This window comes from Phocoena phocoena, chromosome X (genome assembly GCF_963924675.1).
Source record: "Phocoena phocoena chromosome X, mPhoPho1.1, whole genome shotgun sequence".
Taxonomy (NCBI): Eukaryota; Metazoa; Chordata; class Mammalia; order Artiodactyla; family Phocoenidae; genus Phocoena; species Phocoena phocoena.
In genome coordinates this window covers 109,332,549-109,360,225 of record NC_089240.1, presented here as the reverse complement: position 1 = coordinate 109,360,225, position 27,677 = coordinate 109,332,549, and the positions used below count along the sequence as shown (strand labels likewise).

Genomic DNA, 27,677 nt, shown 5'->3' with positions numbered 1-27,677 from the left:
ATGTGCTCCCCAACTGAGCTTCTGGGAGCCTCACATCCCCGCCGCCACCGCAACTCCTCCCCTTCCTCTCCCACCACAAAAGCCACAGGTAACAGCAGTCCCCGGCTGCAGAGCAGACAATGCAAAACCCAGAGGCAGGCTTCCTTGCCAGGCTGTTTTAAGCATTCAGCAGGATGTGAGCCCAGGTGGCTAACGGCTGGGCTGGCCAAAGACAGCTCTCCCCCACCCTCCCCCTGCCCCAGCTTGGCGAACTTGGAAGGGGCTGGGAGGTAGGCTAAGGGATTCTGCACGGTGCCAAAGAGCAAAAGAGCTGGACTGCTGACCCACTCTGGCCCCGCCACGTTCCCACCAAACACGGTGTGTCCCTGGGCAGGTCCCACCCCATCTGGAGTTCAGTTCTCTTATCTGTAAAATGGGGAAACCAGATTCTGCCCACACAGGTTAAAGGTCATCCAAGAGTGTGGAGGATTTAACAGCTTTGTCCCAGTGGCTGCACTTTGGAAAGCTCAAAGGGTGACACACGTGCCGGGAAGTCTGGGAGAGTGATTGGGCACTGTGCCTCAGGTCGTTCCCCGCGTCCTCTCCTACCCCATGGCCAGATTGCTACGGCTTAACTCCCTATGCTGTCAACTGGCATGGAGTCTGCCTAGGGTTTAGGAGTGATGGGCTCACACATGGGTGGGTGGGGCGCTGGTGTATGTGCCCCTCGCCTGGCTGGTCTCCCTGACCCTGGGGTGGCGGTAGCACAGCCAGAGGACTCAGCCACCATCCCCTCCTCTCCCTCTCCAGGCACAGTAGGGAGCCTGGGGGCAGCAACTGTCCCTTCAGCCTGTAGGCTGCAGCCAGGAGGCCACTGCAGGGCCAGGGACAGTGCGGGTGACCAGAGGTGGCCTCAAGGATGCGGGAAGACCAACAAGTCAGGAGCCGGTGTGGGTCTGGCTCTCTCCAGCAGGTGCTGGCAAGGTGGGGCTCTCCCAGGGCCACGGAGCCCCTGCGGGCTAGGGCAGTGTCCTATATTGGTCTTTTGGGGGTGGAGCCGACAACAGCCTCTGCCAGGTTACAGCCTAAGCCTACCGGGCTCATGGGAGGAAAGGGACTAGCTGGCTCCTGTATCCTGGGGCTGGGGGTTTGGGGGTGGGGAGATGAGGGTGAAATGTCAAAGCCCAGGTGTGGGGGGGAGCTGGGGGTGGGGAAGGTGTGACCCAGAAGCCCTGCACCCCTAGGGCTTGGCCCTGCAGAAGGAGGCTAAGGGCAATGGGTCAGCAGGGGCTCTTGGGGCACGGGTAGGGGGGTGAGGGGAGCTGAGTGAGAGGGTCAGGAGGGGAGTCTCGAGCTGCTAGACACTCCAGCTGAGGATGGTGAGAGCAGAGACTGTCATCAGAGGGGCCAAGGAGGCAGTGGGCGCTGCCCTGGAGGCCAGGGGCTCCGTGTGCCGCTGTAGCCAGGAGAACTCCTTCAGCAGCTGGCGCCGCTGGAGCTCGGGGCCCACCTTCTCGCGGATGGTCTGGTAGTAGCGGTTCAGGTACTGGAGCTGCAAAAGGTAGGAGGGGTAAGGGCCTCTCTAGGCCAAGCTGTCAAGGTGTGGGAGCTTGGTGCCATCCAGGTCACCACAGGTCCCCACAGGTCCCCAGCCATCATCAGGTGAGCAGGGGAGGGATGCCCCAGTGTGTGCCTGTAGGTGCCATCAGTGTGGACCCTCCCAAGGGAGGGGAAGGGGCAGAGGGTCTTGGCTTAGGGGAAGCAGAGGTGAGAGAGGCCCAGGGCTGGGGAGAAGGCACTTAGTGGCTCGAGGGCTGAAGGGTAAACAGCGCCGAGGCGCGCTCGCTCACCTGCTCGGGGGACAGCAGGCTGACGTCGATGAGGTTCCGGTCATAGGGCACCAACGACACCACTTCAAATGTCAGGTAGGTCCCTGGGTACTGGGGTGGGGGCACAGGTAAGGTAGGAAGGCAGGAAGTGAGCGAGGGGGAGGAGCTAGGCTGAAGGGATGGAGGGAACACTCCACCCAGAAGCCCTGGGCATGGGGAACTGACCTTGTCAAGCCTGAACCCTCCACAGTGCCCTTGGCCACCCCTGTGTCTACCACTTAGGCACCCGCCTTTGGTGCTTCCCTCATGATCCCTGAAGTTTAGACTTAGGCCTGTGTTTTTCAAAGTGTGTGCCTCCAGAGCGCCAAGGGAGCCTGTTAAACATGTAGATAGATTCTGGGGTCCACACCCCAGATCACTGGAGTGAGAATCTCTAGAGCAGAGCTGGGAACCTACATTTAAATAATTTTAAGGTATTAGTTTTTTATATCTTTCTATCTGACTTCTATCTACAGCTCTCTTTCTATCCATATCTCTGTTTCTATCCATTGAGGTATCTATGGAGATAAATATAAAGAAGAAGAAATAGCCCATAATTCCCATCTCCCAGAGGGCTCTTGCATATATGTGCTTAGAAAATTCAAACTACAAAAAGATACTCAATAAAAATGGAAAGTCTCCTCCCTGCCTGGTTTCCTTCCTGAAAACATTTTTGGCACATATAGTATATATATGTGTATATTCTAAAAATTCACGCAAAATGGATCCTACTATACACTTTTCTGCACCTCCCGCCCCCCTGCCATAGTAAATCTAGGAGAGTGCTCCATATTGGCGCAGGGAGGTCTACCTCACTCTTTTTGTTTTTTTTGCGGTACGCGGGCCTCTCACTGTTGTGGCCTCTCCCGTTGTGGAGCACAGGCTCCGGACGTGCAGGCCCAGTGGCCATGGCTCACGGGCCCAGCCTCTCCGCGGCATGTGAGATCTTCCCGGACCGGGGCACGAACCCGTGTCCCCTGCATCGGCGGGCGGCCTCTCAACCACTGCGCCACCAGGGAAGCCCTACCTCACTCATTTTAAGGGTCCATAGTGTGCAGATGATAATTTATTTAACCAATGAAGGATATTTAGTCTGCTTCCATTTTTTTAAACTATTACCATCACTGCTACAATCAACATCATCGTATAAACATCTTTATACGAAGTGACGTTTTGGGACTATATCCAGAAGGGATACATCTGGCAGTGGGAGTGCTGAGACAAAAGGTATAGGCATTTTCAATATGTATTTTGATAGACATTATCAAACTGCCCTCCCAAAAGGTTGTACCAATTTGTACTTCCCCCAGCAATGTATGAGTGTTCTTTCCCACACAAACTCACAAGCACTGGGTGTCATCAAAGTCTTTCACTTTTGTCAATCAAATGGTATTCTACTGTCACTTTGATTTGTATTTCTTTAAGAATAAAGTTGAGCATCTTTTCACATTTATGGACCATTTGTGTTGATCTTAGTGAATTGTCTCTTTATGTCTTTTGCCCATTTTCCCCCGTTTTCCTTATTTCTGTCTTACTCGATTTTTAAAAGCTTGTGGTGAAAGAAGGACATTCCCCCTTTCTCTGACACACGTGCTACACTCGTCATACATCTTTTGAGTTTGTATATGGTATCGTTCCCATATAGATGTTTTTTATTTAACTGAGTCAGAGTTATCAATCTTTTTCTTCATGACTTCTGAGTCTTACATCGAAAGGCCCCTTTCCTCCTTGGGATTATAAATGAATTCAGATAGGTTTCCTTCTAGATCTTTTATGGTTTCACCTTTAAACCTCGATCCATTTGGAATTTTATTTTAGTGTAACAGTGAGGTTCTTCAGTTTAATTCCCCCCATTTATTAAACAATCTTCCTCTTCTTTACTGTTTTGAAGCACCAGCTTTATAGTAAACTAAATTCCCATCTTGTTTATGGAAATTAGAGGGTCCATTTCTGGACTATTCTGTTCCACTGTTCCGTCTTTCCCATCTCTGGTGTCTTACTGTTTTAGTGATGGCTGCTTCGTAGTGTGGGCTAATATCTGCAAAGGCTAGTTTCCCTTATTGTTCTTTTCCAGAATCCTCCTAGCTATCTAGCTATCTTTGCATGTTTATTTTTACAAATAAACTCTACTATCATTTTGTGAAGTGTTGAAATTGAGGTTGCCTTGAATTTATAGATTAACTTAGGGAGAAATGACATCTTCATAATATTGAGGCTTATTTCCAGAGACCGCCATTTACTTAAATCTTTTTTATGTCCCTCAGTAGAGATTTTCTCCGTGTAAGTCTTTTAAAGTTTACATCTAGGTATTTTATCTTGTTGGTTGTTATTATACAGAATCTTTATACCTAACAGGCTCCCCTGGTGATTATTATGTGCATTGAGAACCAATGATTTAGGGCAAGGATACTGATTCATTTGGTTTGGAGTGGGACCTGGGCATTAGCATTAAAAAAATCTCCACGGGCTTCCCTGGTGGCGCAGTGGTTGGGAGTCCCCCTGCCGATGCGGGGGACACGGGTTCATGCCCCGGTCCAGGAGGATCCCACATACCGCGGAGCGGCTGGGCCCGTGGGCCATGGCTGCTGGGCCTGCACGTCCGGAGCCTGTGCTCCGCAACGGGAGAGGCCACAGCAGTGAGAGGCCCGTGTACAGCAAAAAAAAAAAAAAAAAAATCTCCAGATGATTCTAATATTCTAATGTGCAAACAGGTTTGAGAAACTGATCTATGGAGTTATTCTGACACTAAGGAAGACTGCAAATAAATTCATGACCCTACATTAAATTCTCCTTTGACCATCCTTACCCCCCATGCAGCCCAGAGTCACTGCCACGCTGTCCACGCCTCCAGCCCACCTCAGTGGCACTTTACCTTGGTCTTTGCTTCTACCACAAGGGCCACATCTTCAAGACGGATCCCAAATTCTCCATCCTGATAGTAACCAGGTTCTGGGAGGCACAAGAGATGCTGGTGACATTAAGTAGGGGAGGGGACCCAAGCCCAGGTTTCCTACGCTGACTGAGGAGTGGCTGGAGGGCTCGGCTGCCCCCCGCTGTTGGCTTGGGCAGACCCAGCACCTGTTAGATGCTCCGTGGCTACTCGGAGGCCACTGCCAGACTTCAGATTCCCCACCCTCCCTTGTAACCCAGCAGGGAAGACTTAAGAGCCCACTTGGGTCCTGGAGGTGCTCCCCTCTCCCTGTGTGCCACTGTCCTGTTACCCCGGCGCTTGAATGGAGACTCTGGAGTTTGGATGTACAGCTGGAAACCAACTCCCATGGGCAAAGTGAGGGTACGGGCTGAAGGGGCTTGGGGTTAGAGTGGGACAACCCATTCGGGGCTGGGAGTGGGGAGGTGAGGGAGTGCAGCGGTGGAGCCGGGGCGGGCCTGTGTGGGGCTGTGCTCCTTGAAGGCTGGCGTTCCCTGGACTGCAGTCCTGGAGGAGCCCCGAGAGCCGTACCGATGGAAGTGAACATGCCCTTGGCCATGGCAATGTTGCCAGACTGGAATCCCACTGGCCCTGGAAAGGGAGAGTCAGGGACAGTGTCAGCCCTCCTGCAGTCACCAGCTTGGAAACTAGCAGGTTCCGGGGAAGAGCAGGTAACTGGGATCCCTAGGAGCGTGTGTCCACCGCATCACCGTCTACCTGCGACTGGTCCAGACCAGACTGGCTCTGGCTTTTATTTCTCTGGGGTCTATGCCAGTCAGCCACTGGGCCTTGACCTGCCTCTCCTCTCTCTGAGGCCGTCCTAAATGCCAGCGGAGCGGCCAGCTGCCAGCATTTCTCACTTACCCTGTGGAGCACCAACTCCCCACCAGCTGGGTAACCTTGCATGGGTCACTGCACCTCTGTCGGTCATGGTCATTTCCACACCTGTGAAACGCTCCACCTCTTTCATAAGGGGGGGACTCCAGGGGAGTGCTGAGGAGATACCTACATTCGTGCACACACAGGAAGTTGCCAATGCCGTGGCCTGTCCCATGACCATAATTGAGGCCAACATCCCACAGGGCTCTGCGGGCAAAGGCCTCCACCATTCGCCCTGGAAGAGAGGTGACCTCTGGTCAGCTGGCTGGACCCCAGACTATTGGCTTTGCCCCTTCCTGCTCTCTTTTTCCAGACCAACCACCAGGATGGTGCCTGAGGAGAGGGCCCCCTGAGAGGCAGGTAACCATGCCCTATCTCCAGTATACTGTACGTTGTACCCACTACCTGGACCTCCCCATCTGTGAAGACACCCGCTTCCTCCAGGAATCCTCCCATGACCGCTGCAGCCCACACTGACCGCCCCCACCTCTGAGCTCCGGCTCCAGCTCCTGAGTTGGACTAGGAGACAGGAGGCCTGGGCTCAAGGCCTGGCTCTCCCACTAACCCTCTGTGTGACCTTGGGCAAGTCACTTTCTCTCTCTGGTCTGGATTTTATCTATACAGTGGATGGGATGATGATATAATCCCTGCCCCACTAGCCTCCCAGGGTCTGAGTGCAGTGAAATCAGGGCCTGAGGTTCTGGGTCCAGCCTGGTTTGCAAAACCCACCTGATGTAGCAGCTGGGAAGACGAGTCTGGAGAGATCAATGTTTCCTATCAACACGCGGGTGTACGCCTCCTGATGGGGGGAGGGCGAGGGAATGCGGTGTGTGGGCCCAGGCCTGGGTTGGGGGATGTTTGGGGGAAGTGCATGTTCATGCGTGGTCACCCAGGTTCTGGAGGATGGCCGGAGGAGACCGAGGGGGACCTGCTCAAAGCTGGGGCTTGGTCCATGCGGTTCCCTTTGGCTGGTCCACAGGGATGCTTGTAGGTGGGGGTGAGCTGAGGCTGCAACAGTAGGGATTGGGGAGGCAAACTCCTTGGGCTGGAATCCTGACGTGGCCACTCACAAATTTGACCTTGGGCAAGTGATTTTAACCGCTCTGTGCCTCAGTTTCCTGGTCTGTAATGGGACGGTCATAGTACCAGCTCATAAGGTTGCTGGGAGGACTAGGTAGCCTCGTGCATGTCGGGTGCTCCCAACAGACTAGATGCTCAAATAGAGGTCAGCACCCTTCATTGCCATGATCATGATCACCCTTTAGTTTTCTTAAGGCCTTATGGTTGGGTTGAGGCCTGATAATTGGCAGGTCGGCCTTGCTCTGTCGGGGCTGTTACCTTGTGGTAAGAGGGAGGGAGGTGGGCTGACAGTGGCCTCTTCTCTTGGTCACTCCCTGTGGCGACCTGGTGAGTCCCCTTCACCGCCCCCGCCACACACAGGCTTGTCATCTTGAGCATGATAGCCTGGGGCATTGGATCTAATAGCTAAACTGAGCTCCTTGAGGCCTGACCAGTGTTTGTTTTCTCTCGCTCTCTGTCTCTGGCACAATGTCTGAGCCACAGTCCCCTTGCTGAATGCACAAATGTGGCCCCCTGCTCTCCAGCCCCCCGGAGGCCCCCAGAGGCACACAGACCATGTCCCTGCCTCGACCCCAAGTGGACCAGCCCTCGCTGCTTCCTGAAAACCTCCAGCTCCTTTCCACCTCTGAGACTCTGCTGGTGCCTTTCTCTCCCCCTGGAATGGAATGCCTGTCTTCCTCTTTTCTGTTCAGCACAGTGCTAGGCTCACAGACAGCACTAAGAAAATATTTGTTCATTGACTTACTGAAATGGGATGATGATAAGCTTGGGCTGAGGCCCTGTTGGGGGCCTGAAATATCTCTGGGGAAGTAGTTGGGGGCACTGGGTTTTCTGGTACTAATTTGCTGTGTGACCTTGGGCAAACTACTTAACCTCCCTGGGCTTCAGTTTCAGCCTCTGTACAATCAAATGGCTCTTGGCAGAGTGGTTGCTTGGGTGTCCGTTGGGTGAGTGTGGGTAGGGAAATGTGGTCCAATGCCTACCTTTTGGAAAGCAGAGGGGGTGCCCCAGTGGACTGTTCTGGTGATGTCTGTTGTCCCGTCCCTGTGGAGAAGGACAATCAACATGTCCAACTCTTCTGAACACCTTGGGGTAGGGATCGTGGCCACGTGCTTCCCGAGTGCTTTCCACTGGGGTTTGAGTGGCAGGGCTGGGATGGGGGTGGGGAGGGAGGTGAAAGGAAGAGGATGGCTGCCATCATGCAATTCCCAAACTCAGCATCTATGCATGAAGGGGCTCTACAAAGCTATCACATTCAAAATCACTATGTTTTCTGAGAGTCCCAATTCCCCACATACATCTTCTACCCCCATACCAGCCATTTTGGTTGTTTTGTAAATCTGGGTTTCCTTGGGCCAGGCTGGCTCTAAAAGCAAGGCTTCCTCCAGGCTTCCTAGGAGGTAGGAATGGACAGTCCCATTCTTACAGATGGGGAAACTGAGGTCCAGAAAGATCATAGCACTCTCCCACATTCATATACTTATTTGCCATTTATAGAAGGGAGGGAGGCAGAGCAGACGTCATTATCTCCATTTCACAGGTGAGGCAATTGAGGCCATGAGGCTATCTCCCTCCCTGAGCCTCAGTGAGGCCAGGTCTGGCAAGCACTGACTCCACACAGTTCTCTCCATTGTAAACATGAATCTGCCCCAGGGATTTGCTCAGAGTCCCAGTGAACCAAAGCTGCCAGAAGCCAAATAGTCTGACTCCCAACCGCCAGCTGCAGCCGTTCCCTCAGGATGCCTGCTGTGGCCACTCCCCGGGGGTGGGGGCAGTGAGGAATGATCCCAGGGCCCTAGGGACTCCTCCATGGGAGCAGGTCACAGGGCGTGGCCGACTTCTTCAGAAGGAGAGAAGAGGAAGTGAGATGGCCATTTACCCGGCCTCACCCTGCTGAAGCATGCCCCAATCCAGCAACGCCCCAAGAATTCACTTCCCCTTCCCACACTGGCCATCTCAAGTATACACAGCGCCACACCAGTGACTGCGAAGGCTGCTAGGCTGAGTGCCTGCCAGGCTGGCTCCCAGAGCCCCGTTAAGGCTAAGTGTAGGGCTATTATCATTAGCACATTCACCGCAGGATAGAGGATGGGAAACTATTCCTTGCTCCTCCATCAGTTCAGCGTGCCCCTTTCTATCCCCCACTCTAAATTTCCCACAGTCCACCTGCTTCCTAGATGAGAAGGGAAAATCTTCCAGCCCACCTCAGCTCAGCTCCCATGTGAATGAATGGGACTAGTCTATTCTGCATGGCTGTCATGTCCAGGTGTTCGGGTTGTGCACTGCACAAAGGTACCACATCTAAAGAAATGCCATTCACTGAATGGGTATATACTAATTTCAATGAGAGCACACAAGTGGACACACAGGTTGTGGGGTCCTGGAGCACGGGACAGTGCCCCCCCACCGCATAACCCTATCTGTGGTTGTGCACACACTCAGAAGAACACGCACATGTCTACTCGCAGACACATCCGCGTGCTGATGGGTGTGCCCTGTCCCAACTGTGCTGCAGGTGTCCCCTGAGGTTGCTTCACTCACCTGCCTACTGCTCTTGAAGGCCTGATCCTGCCCCCACTCCCCATGACATGGTCACCTCACCGTACAATGAGGAAAGAGGTGGTGAGGACAATGCATCATGCTGGTGGCGTGCGGGACGTGTCCAGGGTGTGCATGAGTCGGTGAGAATACGGGCGCTGTGTTTGTGCAGCCAGGCGGGGTTGCTGAGCGTGGCTGTTCGGACTGTGTAATAACGTTCGGGCTTAAAAAACATTTAACTTTCACAAGGGGAGTCTTCCTGATTTTCACAGGGCAGCACCTGTGGGCATCCCCACTGTTTTGGCCTCTGTCTGTTGCCCACCGGGCAGGGACCCCCACGTGTGAAAATGGGAAGGATACTCAGGCACATTCAGTCCAGGCCTCTCCTTTCTCAGATGAAGGATCCATGCCCAGGAAGGGAAAGCTTTGGCTGGCTCTTGGCTGAGCTGAGACAGCCGGGCCAGGGCTGGGTGGGGAGTACATACCAGTATTGTCCCCCGGAATCCAGCAGGTACATCTCATCTGAGGACAGCTTGCGGTGCAGCTCCTTGGTGGGGCTGGGAAGGGGAGAGACGCTGAGAAAGGAGCAGCCTAACCCTGAGCTGGGTGAGGTGGGGGTCCTGAGTTAAAGCAGAGGAACCTCCTCCCCCCTGGGGGCCGGCCTTCTAGCTAACTCCTTTGCGGAAGCCATCATCCCCCAAAGGGCCCTGGGAGACTACTGAGCTTCTGCTGCTAATGTCCTCAGCGCACATCTGTTCATCCTGCACCTCCCCGAGCAAGGCCCTGGTCCCCAGGGAGGGGAGAAAGGAAAGAGCCCCGAGTGTGGGAGACGGGAGAACTTTAATGAGCACCCAGCTGAGCTATCTCTTTTTACATCAGGAGAAACAGGTTTGCAGAGCAAGGGCTTACAGAAGGCCCCGAGGGAAAGCTGTGAGGGAGCTGGGCCTGAACCCAGATGCTGAGTCTAGGGCTTTCTCTAACTTCTTGCCACCTCTGGGAGCAGAGGGCCCCAAGAAGCCAGGGCACAGGAAGGGAGGGTACCCGAGGGTGGAGCTGGAGAGCAGGAGTTGGTAGGGCTGAGGAGTTCCTACCCTGTTACTCTCTAGTAGGGAGAAGGGGCTGGGCTAAGGCAGCTGAAGGCTTGGGGACACTGGAGGAGGGAATTCTGGGATGGGTCAGGCCAGCCACTGGAGGGTGTCTGCCCTCTCCCTGCTTTGTCCTTGCCAGGCTGAGGCCTCTAGTTGGCTCGACTCCCCACCCCCAAAATTGCATCAGGCAGGCCTGCAGCTGTTTGTTTTGTACAGAGCCAAACATCTGGCCAGCCTACATCTTGGGTCCACCTTGGCTGGTTCAGGCAGAGTGAATGGGCCCTTCTCCCCATGTGCTTGTGAGCTTTAAGAATTAAATAACTCACAGGAAGCCAAGGAAACACATCCAGCAGCAGCCCCACCATCTCCCTTCCAGATCCTTCTGCCCAGAGTGCTCACAAAGTCCCAGCCTCTCGAGCAGGGAGATTATCAAGTCTTTTAATTCAAAGGAGACTCTCAACGCCTGACTGGGCTCCATTCCGCACCTCCAGCCTCCACAATGCTAAAGGCCTCAGAGCTTAAATGTGGACTCAGGTCCTCCACGGAGCCCCAGAAAATTCTTTCTTCTGAAGTACCTGTAGTGGGCCAGGGCAGCATTCAGGCCACTAGCAGAGATGGTTTCAAAACTGGATCCGGAGAAGAACTCTTCTTCTCTGGAAAGGACAAGGCAGGAATGATCAATGAATGGGCTCAGGGACTAGGCTGGGCCCAGGATGTCCAACAAGGGCAAGTGAAGGTGACGGCTGCCTCTACCTCAGCCAGGCTCCATTTGGCCTTCCCAGTCCCACCTCCTGTCACTTCCCAAGCCCTGACCTGTCACTCATAGACCACTCAAGGTCAGAGAAGCAGAGATCGTAGAGGCCAATTTTTCCTCCTCTACCTCCATTTTATAGATGGGGAAACCAAGGCCTGTGTCCCAAAGTGAGTTCCTAGTAAAGCAAGAGTGAAGAAACCTAGCTCCCTGTATCCGAAAACTCCCTCAACTCCGGAGCAGCATCCTGGGCTAAGTGTGCCCTCAGGGAACCTCCCTCCCCAACCTTGACATTCTCAAGTGGTCCAAGGTCCTACCTGGCCTGAGCTGGCCTGAAGCAGACACTAGGGGGCGCTGTTGGGTTGTGGCCCTTCAAGTTGTCCCACTTTCTGCAGAGCTGGGGAATGTCATCCAACACCTCTGCCCCGCTTCCCGACCACGACCACCCAAGAACCTGTCACTCCTTGTTCCAGTGGGGCCCTCAGATACTAGGAGGGTCTTCCTTCCCCCATAAGGAGACCAATCCCCCCTCCCTGCCCCCACCCCCACGTTAAGACAGTCAGCCGAAAAGGATGGCTGTGGTCCTTCACCCTCGGAACTTCTCCAGCAGCTCTGCCCCTGAGAACTCATCCACGGTGCCTTTGGGCACGTTCTCCTCCAGCCAGACCAAGTATCGGATCACAGCCACAGCGTCCCGCACCTGGAGCAGGGCAGGCAGAGAGGCGGGCCGAGGAATGGTCTCAGCCGGGGCTCAGGGATGAAGGAGATGGGGGGACTGCTCTGGGAGCTGAGCTTTAAAAACACGAGGGTCTTCCTCGCTATTCGATGATATTAAGGGATTCTTATTAATGTTTATATATATGATCAGAGTGTGGTCATGTTTTGAAAAGAGTTCTTGTCAGAGATACTGAAATGTTGATAGAAGAAACGATATGATAGATGGGATTTGCTTTAAAATCGTCCAGCAGCCGAGGACACGGGGGAGCGGAGATAATGAATGTCGGGTTGTAGAGGAAATGAGATTGGCCTTGAGTTGATGATTATTGAAGCTGGGTGATGGTGATGGGGATCATTATGCTACTTCCTCTACTTTTGTATATGCTTAAAATTTTCCACAAGAAAAGTTTTCAAAAATGAGGCAATGTATCCTAATTTTAACAGGAATATCCAAAGGGGCAAGCCATCCTCTCCCTGGGGTGAAGGAATTATTATAAGTAACACTTATTTAAGACTTGGAATGTGCCAGGCAGTGCTCAAAGCAATATATTAAAAATATATAATTACATAATTATACTTATACATATAGAACTATATAATCATTATATAAGTATCATATATTTATGTAATTATTATATATTTATATGTACATATTAGATATATAAATGCACATATGTACACTATATATATTTATATTATGTATTACAATGAATATATTTAAACATGCATTATTTATTATATATTATTTAAACTATACAATGTAGATATATATCTTTAATCCTCACAACCCTCTGCTATGGGTTACAGTTATGATCCTCATTTTACAGAGGAGGTAACTGAGGCCCAGAGAGGTGAAGTGACTTACCTAAGGTCACCCAGCTAGGAGGTGGGTAGAGGAACTAGGATTTGAACTCAGATACCATAGCTCCGGGGCCCAGGCTCTAAACCACTGAACCACCCTGGGAACAACAGGGTGGAGCACAAGTGGGTGCCCAGGAGTTTGGCGTCCACGTCTCTGATTCACTGAGGGCCTTCTTCAGGCTCCTCCAGCAGGGTCTCCTTTCTAACCCATCAGACCGGGAGCTCCCCAGAGGCTCGTGTGTCTGCCTGCCCATGGACTTACATGGCTGGCCCTGAGGAGGGTCTGCTCCTTGCTGTTTTTCACCGCCTTGGTTACCATCACTGGGGAGTAGGTGTCTGCTATGAGTTTCTCCTGTGAGGGGCAGAGAGGAAGCGGTCTGGGAGCCCTCTCTAGGGCACGGTGGTGTTTGAAAAGGATTGGCGGGAAATTCCAGCTCAGATGAGACTTGCCATCTCCTGGAGTGGCAATGCCCTTCCCGCTTTCTGACTACGCAGGGCTTTCCTAGTCTTCCCTTCCAGCCTAACCTTCCCTCTCTCCCTCCCTCCCTCCCTCCCTGGTCCTGGATCCCAGCAGCACTCTGGGATGGATCCGAGCCTGGCCCCTGCCAGCCACAGGCTGTTCTGACACTGTGTTTCCTGCACATCTCATATCATGACAGCTACCACTTATTGAGCGCCTGCCATGCGTTAGGCACCGGGCTTTACATGCACTGTCTCCTTTAAATCTCCTCAGAGTGACTCTTTTGAGGTTGTGACTCTTAGTGCCATTTTACAGGTGAGGAAACGGAGGCCGGATTGACTAAGTCACTTGTCCAGGGTCACGGCACAGCCAGTTCTCAGTCTCAGGTTTGGTGACCTCAAAGCCTCTGCGCTACCAGCCTGTACTCCCCCAGCCTCCTTGACAATCTCTGAGCTCTCTGTGGACAGATGTTCTGTCTCTTCCCGGGAAACCCTAGAAAGGGGACTCACTGCACCACTGCTGACTGGCCAACTTCCAGAATGGTCCAGGGGCTGTCCCCCCCCCACCCCCCGTTAGGTTGAGACTTATCAGGGCTGTTGGGGGGTGGGGAGGACGGTGCATGGCAAACCCACCTTGGGTATCACTTCATAGAGCCCATACGACGTGTAGCTGGTCCCGATCCAGATCTTCACGGCTCCTGAGGTGTAAGCCTGGACGCTGTCACGGACTTGGCCGTAATCTTCGAGTTGCACACACATGGAATCCGTGCAGCCAGAGTTCAGGTACTGCAGGGTCTCGGAGCTAAAGCGACTCTTGTTTGCAAATAACCTAGGTGGAGAGGGAACACCAGGAGGGTCCAGACAGAATCTAAGGACAGTGCAAAAGACCAGCGGCCCTTTGTTCCTGGAGGTCAGAGTGCGCCTGCGCCAGGCAGCTGAGCAGACCAGATTTGGAGTACGTGGGAACAGAGGTCAAGGGGGTCAGGAAAAGCTGATCGGAGGCTTCCTCGAGGGTCCTGCTGGGGCAGGCACCCCGCTTCTGGGAAGGCTGCATGTTGGGGCAGTGAGGAGTTAGAGGAAGTCCGTTACCGCAAGCCAAGGACAAGCCCTACCTGATGGAGGAGTCAGTGAGCAGCGTGTAGGAATAGAAGAAGGGGTTATAAGGGATGTCACTGCTGCGAAGGTTGAAGAGCCCTGGGGAAGAGAATTGATGGGGACTATTTGAGGCTGACCTGCCCGACGCAAGTACACATGACACCTTTGCTCTACTGTTGGCTTTGGCCTCCAAGGATCCCCAGCCGCACGCCGGCATCCTCTGCCCCTGAATGTTTCTCAGTCTTTCCGGAGTCGGGGAGGGTCTCTGAAGCACTAATGAGCACTAGGGGCACTTTCTCCCAGAGAAAGGCAGATACCCAGCCAGCAGTCTGCACACGGTGTCAGTGGGCTCCCAGAATACCTGAAGCCCAGAGCTGGGGTCAGGTGAGAAGCGCTGAGCCACGATGGGATAGAACAGGGCTGCACGGGGTGCTAAAGCCGGGAAGCTGAGTGCCCTGGGCTCGTGGCCAGGAGGTTGGGAGGTGTTTGCTGGGCCTCCTCCCCTTCATGAGACAGAAGCCTTTGCTGCTGTGGTTTCCTGGTCCTCTGATGGCCCGGGGGCTGGCCCCAGATTGCACGGGGCTTCCTGGTTTCCTTAGTGAGCAGACGTGAGCTCCTGCCCTCACCTTAGTTCCCGCAGGCCATGACCACAGAGCTCTCAGAACCCATGGGTCAGTGGTCGTTGGGGGAGGAGTCCTGTGCTGTAGAGCCCAGGAGGCTTGGGGGTTGGGGGGAACGCAGGTACCCCCCTGCATCCACAAATCTCTACTCACAGGCCGTCTCATCAAGTGCGGACAGAAGCACGGCAGTTGGAGCCTCCCGATGCTTCTGCATCTGGCTTCGGATGCCAGATACTTTCTCCTGCCAGCTGCTTCCTAGAAGCAAAAGAGCCAGAAGAAAGCAGAAGTGATCTACCTTCTCTTTGGCACTCCGTTCCTGAGAGGGCTCCCTTAGGGCAATGGTTTTCCATTCCTTTAGAAGCAGTAGAACCCTTTCTTTAACCAAACTCTTACTTGTGTAATCATTAAGGACATGGGCTCTTGACCCAGACTGTCTGGGTTTAAATCCTACCTCTGTCATTACTTGCTGGCTGACCTTGTGAAAATTAGCCCCTCTGTGTCCTATCCTGCATATCTGTAAAATGGGGATGGATTATAATAATAGTGTCTACCTCAATAGAGTTGTTATGAGGTCCGAATTAACTAATATTTGTAATGTATGTAGAATTGTGTCTTGGTGTATAGAAAATCTGGTATAACTTTCTGATTAACAAATAAGCATGCAAAACAGAGATCAGGAGAGCAGCCCTAGTTGAAGGGTAAAGGGATAGGGCTGGGCCATGTTTAATCCTCTTCCTCACAGTAACCCCAGCACTTACTAAAGCCACTTGGGTCTGGGCTAAGCACTTTGTGTACATTGTTTTAATCCTTACTTGACCCATTTTACAGATAAGGAAATTGAGCCTTCGGAGAGGTAAAGTGACTTATCTATGGTTTTCGTAGCTGGCAAGGGGCGGAACTGGGACTTGAACACAGGTCTGTTTGACTACATGGCTCACATTCTTAATCGGTATAGACATTGGACTATCTTGCTAACCTTGTCCTTAAACTCTGTGTCACAGAGCTGTCCTTTCTGGGATGCTTGTATCCTGGTTCTAGGACTTTGGTTTTCATCTTTTTTTTCCCCCCCGGCTCCCTGTAATCCCTCTAAAGAGTCTGCCCCTAGGCAGGGCTAGGAATTTGCTGGCAGAAGATCATAAGCATTAAGGGTCCTAGTTGGGCTGAGAGATTAGCATAAACAACATAATTCAATTTAAAAAATCTTTATGCAAACAGGTGAAACTGTTCATCAAGAACCAAAGCTTTGGGTGTGATACTTCTTCTAGGTTTATTTTATTTTATTGTGGTAAAATACACATACCATAAAGTGTTATCATTTTAACCATTTTAAAGTGCACAATTCAGTGCCTTTAAGAACATTCACAGGGCTTCCCTGGTGGCACAGTGGTTAAAGAATCCACCCGCCAATGCAGGAGACACGGGTTCGAGCCCTGGTCTGGGAAGATCCCACATGCCGCGGAGCAACTAAGCCCGTGCGCCACAACTACCGAGCCTGTGCTCTAGAGCCCGCGAGCCTCAACTACTGAGCCTGTGTGCCACAACTACTGAAGCCCGTGCGGCTAGAGCCCGTGCTCTGCAACAAAAGAAGCCACCGCAATGAGAAGCCTGTGCACCACAATGAAAAGTAGCTCCTGGGCTTCCCTGGTGGCCCAGTGGTTGGGAGTCCGCCTGCCGATGCGGGGGACGCGGGTTCGTGACCCGGTTCGGGAAGATCCCACATGCCGCGGAGCGGCTGGGCCCGTGAGCCGTGGCCGCTGGGCCTGCGCGTCTGGAGCCTGTGCTCCGTGGCGGGAGGGGCCGCGGCAGTGAGAGGCCCGCGTACCGCAGAAAAAAAAAAAAAAAAAAAAAAGAGTAGCCCCTGCTCGCCGCATCCAGAGGAAAAGCTCGCGTGCAGCAACGAAGACACAACACAGCCAAAAATAAAATAAATTAAATTAAATAAATAAATTTATAAAAAAAAAAAGAGCACTCACAAAATTGTGCAACTACCACCATTATCTAATTCCAGAAACATTTCCATCATGCCAAAAGGAAACCCTGTAGCAATTAGGCAGTCTCTCCCCGTTTGCCTCTCTCCCCAGCCCCCCGCCCCCGGGCACCACTAATCCTCTTTCTGTCTCCATGGATTTGCCTATGCTGGATGTTTCACACAAATGGAATTCTACAATATGGGGCCTTCACTGACTTCTTTCACTTAGAATTATGTTTTCAAGGTTCATGGATGTGATACATTTTCGAGACAACAAACGAAAGCCAATTTAAATTGTCTGATACACACAGGTGTCTTTGAACTTTTCACGTTCTTCCCTTTGCTCTTTGCCCCCTTTAAAACCTGTGCGTGGCTGGAGAGAAAGTCTCTCTTGTCTCTGTGAGCTTAGAGACTCCGTTCTTGGGCTTCCAGGCCCAGTTCTGGCTCTGGATGGCTTTTTCTTGAAGACTAGCAGCCTGTGATGGCTTGGCTTCCTCTCACTTGTGGGAAGTGATAAAACCCATGTGAATTCTCTCCCAGTCCCTGGAAGGTTTTCCCCTTTATCCACTCCTCTTCCTGACATAACTGCACCCTTCTTTAACAGAATGGAATGAGTTTTATTTATGATGGAAATGTCTTGGATAGCAAGTTTCTTTAAAAACTGCGTCAAGATGCAGAAAGTTTCTGCAAGTTACATCAGAATGGATAAAGAAAATTGGACACAATTTTGACTTGTTTCATCAGACTCGCTATTTTGAAATTTCTCTCCTGTTTTTGGGATTCCTTTCCAAACAAGAAGTGTGCATAGACCTGTGTGTGGAAAGGGACCTCTCAGATTGCCCAATATTTCTAGGAATCCAAGTCTATGGGCTTGTTCAGAATTCCTAGGGAGGTAGAAGCTGGTGGTGGCCAAGACATTGATTCATACTCAGTAGCCTGGGTCCAGTCAGTTTAGTTACCACTTACAAGAATTATAGAGCACACTTCTTTTATGACATATTTAGATGGCGTCAACAGGGTCAAGATTATCGATGTTAGAATTTTGAGGGTCAGTTAATTTTCCTTTGCGGTCCGGCCAACACTTGAACCCTAATCTGTGCCACAGACTGAGCTTGACTTAGTTTTTGCTTCCTTTGTCCATGCCAGCCCATCTGACCCCAGCCATCTTACATCTAAATTCCTCATCACTGCAGGACCCGAAGTCAAGGTCTGAATGATTCAATACAAACCAGTCTTCACTACCAGACAAGCAGCCCATATCATGTTTTTTTCTCTCTTCAGAGGGGTAGGTTTTTTTCATCTTTCTCGGACTCCCTTGTTTCCCCCCTTCCTGTTCCCTCTTGCTTCAAATCCTGACACTCTTTATTCCAGCATTTTCTAAATATGCTTCGAGGAACTTCCGATTCAGACTCTCCGAGGGGATGGGGCCTAGAAACCTGTGTTTTAAGAAAGCATCCCAATCTATTCAGGTGCACGTGGAACCATTGCTTTGGGACCTCTTAGGACGAATTTTTCAGCCAAAAGAGCACCAGCGGGGGCCTGTGTTGCTCCAAGGTGGGAAAGAGAACGGGCATAGGAATCACCTGTGAATGCCTCCTGCAGGGCATAGATGGGCTCACTTGGCACCGGAGGCCTCTCGGACCCCCACAGCAGGTCCACAAGGTTGACGGTGATGGACACCAGCTCTCTGTCAGAGTCTCGGAGGGCCGCGTTATAATTCTCCCAGGAATCTGCAGAGGCAGGAAGGAGTCACTTGTCCCTGGCCTGTGTATGCCTCCGGGAAAATTGTGACGCAGGCAAAGCTCGTTCTTGTCCCCTCTGCCTCCTGTTCCGCTCAAGCAGCCTGGGCCTTCCTCCTTCACTCTCACCTTCCTCCTTCAGCTTGCCCTGAGCCCGCCCCAGTACTGCCCACGGTCAATTAGCTAAGCTCGCCCTTTTAAGCGCCAAGGGCTGCGGGGCCCTCTTTTCGGTCCTGTCTGTTCGACTGAACTTCAATGCCACAGCCCAAAGGAATGGTGAGGTTCAGGCCACTGGAAAGGCTGGCAAAGAAGCCAGATCTGAAGTGGGAGCCTTTCAGTGCATATTCACGAGGACGGCACCCTTGGGGGCAGGCTGGCCAGCTGCGGGGGGGGGGGGCACTGGGAGCTCAGGGAGCTGTGTTCCTGGATGGGAGGGGAGGGGACTGTGCTGCTTTTTGTAAAAAAATTGTTTGGCCACGCCATGTGTGCCATGAGGGATCTTAGTTCCCTGACCAGGGATCAAACCCACGCCCCCTGCAGTGGGAGCGCAGTCTCAACCACTGGACCACCAGGGAAGTCCCAGGGATTGTGCTTCTTTACTCAGAAACCCTCTCGACTCCTTTGACCCTTCCAAGCTGCCTTCCAGAAGAGGGCTACCAAGTGTTTCTACTGCCCTGATTGTTAGAGTTCCAGGGCACAGAGGATGGTTCTAGGTTTAAGAACATCCCGGCCTACCCACTGGCTAGGTCTTAACGATTCCCTGAGTCTTCTAGGTTGGGTCTCTGCACTTCTGGCTTAAAAAAAAAAAATCTATGTTTATTCTTTTAAGTGTATTTTCATTACACAATCCAGGAATACACCCTTGTTGCAAAATATTTTGCAACTCCAAGTTCAAACCCTCTATCTTTAGAGTCACCCTGCACCTCCTTCTACCAAGATGTGCTTCTTTACATCCTGAGGGCCTGAATCTCCCTCGTTGGTGTGGATAAACGCGGGGACTGAGGGAAGAACATACTGATGGAGAAGAGGAAGGGGTCGAAGCCCACACGCCCTCCAGCAGGAATCTCGGTGAGGAGCCAGGTGACAACAGGAGTGGTGCCAACTGCGAAAAAGACAAGAAGGGACACCGAGGTTAGCCCAGGCCCTCCAGCTGGGCTTCTGTCTGTGACAGTTCTTCCACCTCTGTCCTCCTTGATATCCGCCTCAAAGATTAGGGATGGCTCCAAATTTCTTGAGCTTCCCACAGGGGCCCAGCACGGCCTTCCATGCACCCCCCTCACCTGTACCTTCCCAAACCCAGTCTGGGTTCCAGGGCTTGGGGAACAAATCCATGCCGTCCTCTTACCTTCCTTATGGAGCTCCCAGTTGCAGTCCATCTGCCGCTCAGCCTGGGTCCAGTAGCGGCTGTCGGTCCAGAGAGCGGCTTTCCCCATGGTCACCACGGCGATTCCTGGGGCAGAACAGAGAAACTTGGAGGGGAGGGTGAAGGTGTAGAGCGTGGCCTTAGTTAGCGCTTTAGCAATGTGGTGCTGGCTCTGACGTTGTCACAAGGGGTCTCTGGAAAGAGTTGCTCTCCTCCCTTGGAAGGGAGTGAGGCAGGAGATGTTAAAGAGAGTGTTGGGGGGAAGGTAGCTGGAAGTGTGTCCTGAGTTGGGCATCTCTGCTTTGCCTTGAGGCCCTTTCCTAAGGGAGCATTGAGCAGGACAAGTGGGGTCTGCTTTTGGCCATCCCAAAAAGTCGATGCTACATGTAGGTGCTCTCAGCAAAGATGGTGTGGCAGTCAGTATGAAGATGCGGTGGCTGATGGGAACACTAAGCCAGGGGCTTAGCTGAGGACAGGCAGAGAGGCCAAACCCAGTGACTTCTGCAAAGAGAAGAAGGGCCCGTGATGGGCAAGCCAGGCAGCTTGAAGCCCAGGGGAGGGATGTTTAAGGATCAGCAAGGGAAGCTTAGGTTTCATTCAAGGGGCCAGGATCAAGGTGGGAGGCCGATTCCAAAACTGGGACCCCATAAATGGTCTCTATGTTTGTGTCTCATTTGGCCACGTGAGGTGATGTTATCCATAAAAGGACCAGCAAAGTAAAACTTTGTCCCCAAACGAGCCATTGTGTGAAGGGAATCAGCGGGCTCCTAGTGGCTAGATATAGAGGTAGCAACTGTCCCAGAAATGGAGCCCAGGGAGCGCCGTCTGGGCCTGGCTGTGGCCGAGGCAGCGAGCACAGGAAAGAAGTCAGGAGGGCCATCTGCCTCATGCAGAAGCATGGCTGCTGGGCTATGAGATGTGTGCCCTGGTGACCCCTTTCGGAGTGGTGAAGGGGGAGGCAGAGAGCGGAGCAGGGGCCTCTGGACACTCGCTCCTGGGCTCCTGGCTGCTGAGAAGTAGCCACACCAGGGCCTCTCTGACCACTCTGGGTCTCCTACCAGAAACAATGAGGGCTGGGTAATGGCTGTCACCTGCAGACCCTGTAAAGCCTGTAATCCACGCACGCCTCTTGTCATAGTCGCCGATGTACTCGCTCTAGGAAATCAACAACACCGTCATTAGCCTTCTTCATGGAGTCACACCCCACATGGAAGGCCCCCAACCACATCCCGGTTCTTTCTGTCTAGTCAGTTTCAACCAGTCCTACAAGCCCAATGGGTACATCATAAATAACTTGTGCAGAGAGCTTTACACATTATTGGGTTTGGGTTCTCATAATCCTTGGAGACAGATCTCATTATTCCCATTTCGCAGTAGAGGAAACTGAGGCTCAGAGAAGTTCAGACACTTACCTACCCAAGCTTCTTAGCCCTTTTCGGCAGGTGGGAAAATGAATTCAAGTAATCGTATTGACACTGAAAATGCCTTCTCTTCCAACTGGGCTGTTGCTGGGAAGGTGGATGGGGTGGAGGTGGAGCCAGGGTGGGAAAGGGTGGGATGGGTGGGCAGGGGTGCTGCTTTGGGAAAAGCAGTTCTGGCTCAGACCATCTTCTTTCCTGTCTGTTCCCCTCTCCCAGCCTACACCCCAAACTTGTGGAATCTTGGATGCTGGATCGTTTCAGCGCTCCATCCATCAGCTGATGGGAAGGGCTGAGACAGAAGGGAGCTCAGGGTTCTTCTAATTCAGTTCCCATCCCACATTCTAACCTCCCAGGGCAGGGGTATCCTAAACATTCATTCTGGATCCACCATCTAGGAATTGATCAAAATCGTTCTGAAGTTGTTTATAGTTTCACTGCCTGAGGTCAAGGAGATTTGGCAATGTCTTCTCTCCTATGTAAAGGAATACATTCTTTCAGTTGCCCTAAAACGCCCGTGTCCAAGCTCCCCACTTCCTTCCCTTTGCCTGTCAAATCCTTTTTCTGTCTTCCATCTTCTGATTCTTAACAGTGTCCTGTTTGTGGCCTGTTCTCTTAGGCCAGACCCAGCTCGGGGCGGGGAGGGGGGGGGTTGGTGGGAGGAGCCATCCCTCACCATGTGAGCATCCGTGTCGGGGACGATGTAGGCAGAGACATTCTGGGTGTGCATCTGCTGGCGGAGGGCTGTGAGCTGCGCTGTGGTATTGACCACAGTAACTGGAAGGTACTGACAGGTGACAGGAAGACACCAAGACACACACACACACACACACAGACACACATTGCTTAGAGAAAATGTCGCCGGGGCCCCCATCCTCTCCTTAGGCAGGGATTGGGGTTGGGTAGGCTGGGCCAGCCTGGAGAGGGATGGTGAAGAAGCTGATGTTATGGATTAGTCTAGATTAAGGTGCCTGGCCTGAGTGGAGATGGAGGTGTTTAAGAGCTTGGAGAGAGACTTTTTGTGACAGTAATGGGACCTGAGTCTGGGATGGGGTAGGGGGTGGGTAAGAACTGCAGGGTTCTGAGCCCTGCCACTGGGCCAGGCCAGGGGATGGCCCCTCTTTGGATACCTTGGGGTAGAGTTGCCAGTTTAGCAAATCAAAATACAGGATACATCCATGTTTATTTTAACATAAAAATAATGTGGTTTGCCCACCTACCTGCCTGCCCCAGTGGTCTCATAAAGTGGACGAGGCAAGCGGATGTATCCCATTTGTCCTGAGACTTTAGTGACCTGCTGGCAGGCCCATGAGCCCTCACCTTCCCATGAGCCTTCATCTTCCCATGAGCCCTCACCTTCTGGCCTGCTCCTGTCTGGAGAAGCTCTTTCACACTCTCATCTAGTTGTGTAAAGAACCCCTCTGGTCTCCATAGGGAGCTGATGACCTTCCAGCTCCAATATGCTGGGCCTTCTCACAGTCTTCACACCCGAGGCCTCCCCCTCTTGACCTTGCGCTGGCTCTTCTAGCCCTCTGTCTTCCGCCCTCCTCCCCGTTCCTCTAGAATTGTTGTTTTCTTTCCTCCCATCCTCTTCCTGGCCTCTGCCTAGCTATCCTCAGCGAAAGGCTGGCTAGGGGCCTCCTCCCTCCTTGCTGTCCCTCCTCCCTCCGGCTCGCAGGGGCTGCCTGGGCTCAGGCCTGGAGGGAAGGAGATGACCTGCCGTGGGAATGGCTGGGAGGGAGGGATGGGGGCGGATGTCAGACACCTGAGAATGCGCCGCCCGCCCTGAGGGAGGTTAATCAGAAACAGTGGCCCCAGAGTCCGGAAATCAGGAGGAAGGCTGGTAGAGGGTGAGGCTAGCAGCTGGGCCCGTGGGGGATGGGGAGGAAGGTGGGAGCTGTGGGTCCGGGCGGGGCGGGGCGGGGGCGGGGCGGAGGCAGTGCCTCACCGGAGGGCTGATTGAACAGTTTCTCACATCCTCTCTCAGGTCCAGTGACTTTGGGCGGCCCCAGGCACAAGCTAGAAACCGGAGAAAAGTCCAGGGTCACTTGGAGACTGGATAGGTCCTAGAGAGCACGGGAACACGTTCCCCTAACCCCCCTCCTGGTCCCCGCAGGGCCTCCATCCTTTGAAGCAGGAGATGCTGTCCAACTCTACTTGAGGATAAAAATAATTACATTTCATAGGAAATCAGGCTGAATTGGATGGCACCCTGGGTCACAATCAAAGAAACCTGTTTCATCGACAAGTGATTGCCACTTTTGGATGGGTTTTAGTGCTCATTAAATCAATTTTTTTCCTTCCAATCTAATTGGGTCTTTTCAGGATCTACCGAACTGGAAAAGTTGTGTGTAAATTAAATTTTTGTAATCAGATTTTCTCTTAAATGCTCTAGAGGATCTCGCTAAATAATAACCCCACCTTCGTTTTACCCTTCTATAAATCTAATTATATATATATTGGGTTTACTTAAATTCAAGGCCCACTTCTACCATTTCTTACAGTCCAAATATCTGCCTCTCATTCCAGGCTACAGAGGCCAGCAATCCCAGGCTGACATCGTCCCCTGGTGGGGAAAGGTGGGTTAGCATCTAAAGAGCTCCTACTATGTGCTAGACACCGAACTCAGCAATTTACCTATAGTATCTCTTTTGATACTTGCAACAACCCTGGGAGATGGGGATTATTGTCTGCTTTCTACAGAAACGGGAGCTGAGGCCCAGGTACGTTTAGTTACTCGCCCAAGTTTTACCACAGTGAGTCCGTGGCAGAGCAGGAATTTGAACCCAGGCCATCTGAGTACAAAAAAGCCAACCATGGAAGGGTGGTGCCCAGAAGGGACAGAATGTATAGAGACAGTTTCCAGTTGGGGCTCTGCCCCAAATTTGGTGTGTCCCAAGAAGAGTCGCCCAGTATTCATTGAGCAAACATTTCCTAAGCCCCTGCTCTGCGCCACGCACTGGGCTAAGTCCTGCAGGCTCTGGGTCTTCACGCCCTGAAAGTCCAGGGGTCTCTGATAGGCCTTCCTTCCAGCACCCCACCTTTTGGGGGGAATCTCCTCAGAGGTAATGGGGGTCTGAGTTTGGGGAGACACTCTACTTTTCCTTTCTGAGTGGGTTGAGCTACAGATGGAAGGAGTACCGCTGGGTTCTAACACCATGAATGCCCTGCCTCACTGTCTCTCCTGGTCACATAAACTCAAGGGAGAGATGAGACCCACCCTGTTGATTTAAGAAAATGAACGCTCATTTCTGTAGGAACAGATCTCTGGCAAAATGGTGGCGCTAAAACACCAACATAAGAAGCAAGACACAGCCAACCCATGTCCCTCTAGACACCCCAATTGCTGTTTTCTGAGGTCAGGGCTGTGGCTCCCAAGGGCAGGCTCTGCAGCCGAACCACTCTGTGGTCCCTGGCACGGGGCCTGACACTGGGGAGGTGTCAGGAACTGGGTACTGAATGAATGAGTAGGGTCCTGCTGCCACAGAGCAAAGGGAAGGAGGCCTCCCTAGGGCCAGGGTGGAGTGGATGTGGAAGATGCTGAGCTGGGCACTTAGCTGTGACTAAAGAGTACAAACAGGACACCATAGGGTGACAAAGACCAAACCTTAGCTAGACTCCATCAAGCCCTCTTCTCCATTAGGCCTTGACTTCCAAGTCCATCCTGTCCTTACTGGGCCTGCATCGCCCAGTCTTGAGCAAGAATCCTGCTAAGTCAGTTTAGAGAGGATTCCCCACCCTTAGTATCTCATCAACCTTGATATCTGATCAAATTCCTCATCTCCCATCCTTGATATTTGATCACCCTGCCTTCAGCAAGGATCCTATTAAGTCAGTTTAGCAAGAATCTCCTCACCCTTGATGTCTCCTCTTGGCAATTTTCCATCCACTGACCCCCTCACTCCGCTCATGGACAAGAAGTCCTCAGCCATCTTTGCTATATTCGGAGTTGAGCCTGATCGTTCTCCCCTACTGCAGCGCCCCTATTGCAATAGTCTTGAATAAAATCTTCCTTCCTCTTTTAACAAGAGCCAGAATCATTTTTTCTTTAACAGGTGGGAATGGAAACAGGCCAAATCAGACTTGAGGTGAGTCTTGAGGGTCCCCAGGACTGGCCCTGGGGTTCCTCTTCCTCAAGACAGAGAGAGGGACCAAGAAAAAAAGAGACAACCTAGGCCCAGACTTCACTCCAACCCTTTCTGAGCCCACAGGGGAGAGGCCAGAACTGCTCTCCAGCTGGACCTGCCCTCCCAGCGTGGGAGGGAGAGACGGGGGATGCACATACCACAGAGGAGGACAAGCCAGGGGTAGCAGCCCCAGGGAGCCCGGGCCATGGGGTCTTCAGATGCCGGTGCTGGGTGGATGGAGGGTCAAGGGAGAGTGGGCAGGGCTGTTTCCTTGGCCTCTTCCTCCAGGCCTTTCTGGGGCAGGAGCAGCCAGGGTTGGGGGCTGGCAATGGGGAAGAGGTGTCCAGCTGGTGAATGGAGAGTCCTCTGGTCTTTGGTTTCTGAGGGTTCCAGGAGTCAGGCTGGGTGGAGAAGGCTCGACTGCCCCAGGCAACATCTGCTGGCTCCCTGTCACCCAGAGCAGGGCGTGAGCCTGCCCCGGGCAGAGTCCAAAGTACTCTGAGACAGAGGAGGAGCAGCTGGTCTCAATCAGCCTGCTTCTCCCAGCCCCCTCTCCAGCAGCCAGCCTCGGCCATTCCCGAATTCTGTCCCCCTCCCTCCAGCAAGCTGTTTCCTATTAGCTGCCTCACCCCAGGCTCTGGCTACAGCCTCACTTTTGCTTTGAGATGGATGTTTATCCTTCCGCCTCTTCTGAGCTGGCCTGACTCAGAAAAAGCCAGTGTCCTCTCTGCCCAGTGCCTGTGAAGCCCCACTGCACCCCTCGGAGAAGTTAATTACAGCCGGAGACTGACTTTCCTGAACTGAGGGCTGGGTCCCCTCAGGAGAGTCCCTTCTGTAAAAGTGGCAGCAGTCACTGGCAGAGGGGAAGACTGCCCTTCTCTTGGGATGGTGGGGATGGTGGAGTCCGTGCAGCTGTTAGTGCCGTACACACCTGAGGGAATGAAAGCCCAAAGGCCTGTCTGGAGGGATCGGGGGATGACATTGAAGAGGGAAGAAGACCCAGAAAGGAGGTTTGGGGGCTCCCAGAAGACAAATTTGGTTAACTGGACATGCCCTTTCTACCATAGCTTCTAGAAGAGGTCTTTGTTCCCCTGTGGTGTGGGTCACTCCCAACGGGCATGACTCCCCTCTGGGGGAAGTGGGCAAACTGAGGCCAGCCCTGTGTCCACCCCCTACATCAGAGGGCAGCTCACTGCACCAGCGCCAAAGCAGCCCCCAGTCAGAGCCGTCTACACCCCTAGACCAGAAAGGAATACTTCCCAGAGACAAACAGACCCAATGGACAGGCGCTCCACCTAGCCTGGAGGGCCCCAGAGGCAAACCACCCATTCCTTTTGATCTTATTTTTAACGTATTTACACTCGGGTTACATCCATAGCAAGTTTAAGGCAGCTTTCAAGTAATCCATCCAAGGATCATAAAATAGATCATTTCGAAGAGGGAAGGGGGGCCTTCGTGGGACTCCCTGAAGGAAGGGTGTCTAAATGAGTGAGGAGGTTCCGGGAGCTCCACCTCCAGGAATAAAAGTAGAGGCAGAGCCCAGAGTCTCAGAGGACAGCCCAGGACTGGGGATGAAGTTATGCCCAGAGACCAAAGGACCGGGGAAATGTTCCCTCAAAGGCCTTTCCCTCCCCTGTGCACTGCATTAGCCATCCGCAACCGCAAGCAGGTAGACTTGATGGGGTCACGCAGGGGAGGGACCCGGAAGACAGCCTTCTAGGACAAACAGCCCTGCCTTGACCAGTGACCTGGGAGCCAGACTGCCAGGGCTTCAATCCCAGCTCCGTCACCCACTAAACTCACAGTCTTGGGCACACTGAAACAGGAGGGAAGGGGGCAGGACACAACCTTTAAAAGAATGACATAGCCATAGGACATGACAAAAACTGGTTAGAACCAGCTAGGTTCAAGATGGCGGAAGATTTGATTTCCAGTGGACCTTGAGCCTCATTATAAGCTCATTGTTATACATTAGCATAAGCTAAGTGACACACCCACAGGTGCCAAGACAGTTCCGAGGCTGACCATCAAAGGTCAAAAAGTGGGCGGTAGCCCAGTTCCTGGAAATCTCTGCCCCTTCCCCAAAATACTTGGAATAATCCTCTCGCTCATTAGTCTGTGAAATTACCCAGCCGGTAAAAACTAACCACGCCATATTTCGAGGCCTCTCGCCTTCTGAGAGGGCCCACACTCTTTC

General features: G+C 52.5%; 1 protein-coding gene across 1 annotated transcript; it reads right to left on the bottom strand.

Moving 5' to 3' along the window:
* Positions 1 to 723: 723 nt before the first annotated feature.
* XPNPEP2 (X-prolyl aminopeptidase 2) lies at positions 724 to 25,868 on the bottom strand. Its single transcript, XM_065900651.1, has 21 exons — positions 25,639 to 25,868; positions 23,302 to 23,372; positions 22,030 to 22,140; positions 21,027 to 21,090; positions 19,918 to 20,022; positions 19,588 to 19,674; positions 18,417 to 18,563; positions 15,018 to 15,119; positions 14,262 to 14,343; positions 13,783 to 13,978; positions 12,953 to 13,042; positions 11,703 to 11,812; positions 10,937 to 11,014; positions 9,759 to 9,830; positions 7,719 to 7,779; positions 6,385 to 6,454; positions 5,786 to 5,890; positions 5,308 to 5,367; positions 4,720 to 4,796; positions 1,830 to 1,919; positions 724 to 1,531 (listed from the first exon to the last, which is right to left on the bottom strand). The coding sequence occupies exons 1-21, from the start codon at positions 25,685 to 25,687 to the stop codon at positions 1,337 to 1,339; spliced, it is 2,022 nt and encodes a 673-aa protein (XP_065756723.1). The 5' UTR covers positions 25,688 to 25,868; the 3' UTR covers positions 724 to 1,336.
* Between the last annotated feature and the right edge of the window lie 1,809 nt (positions 25,869 to 27,677).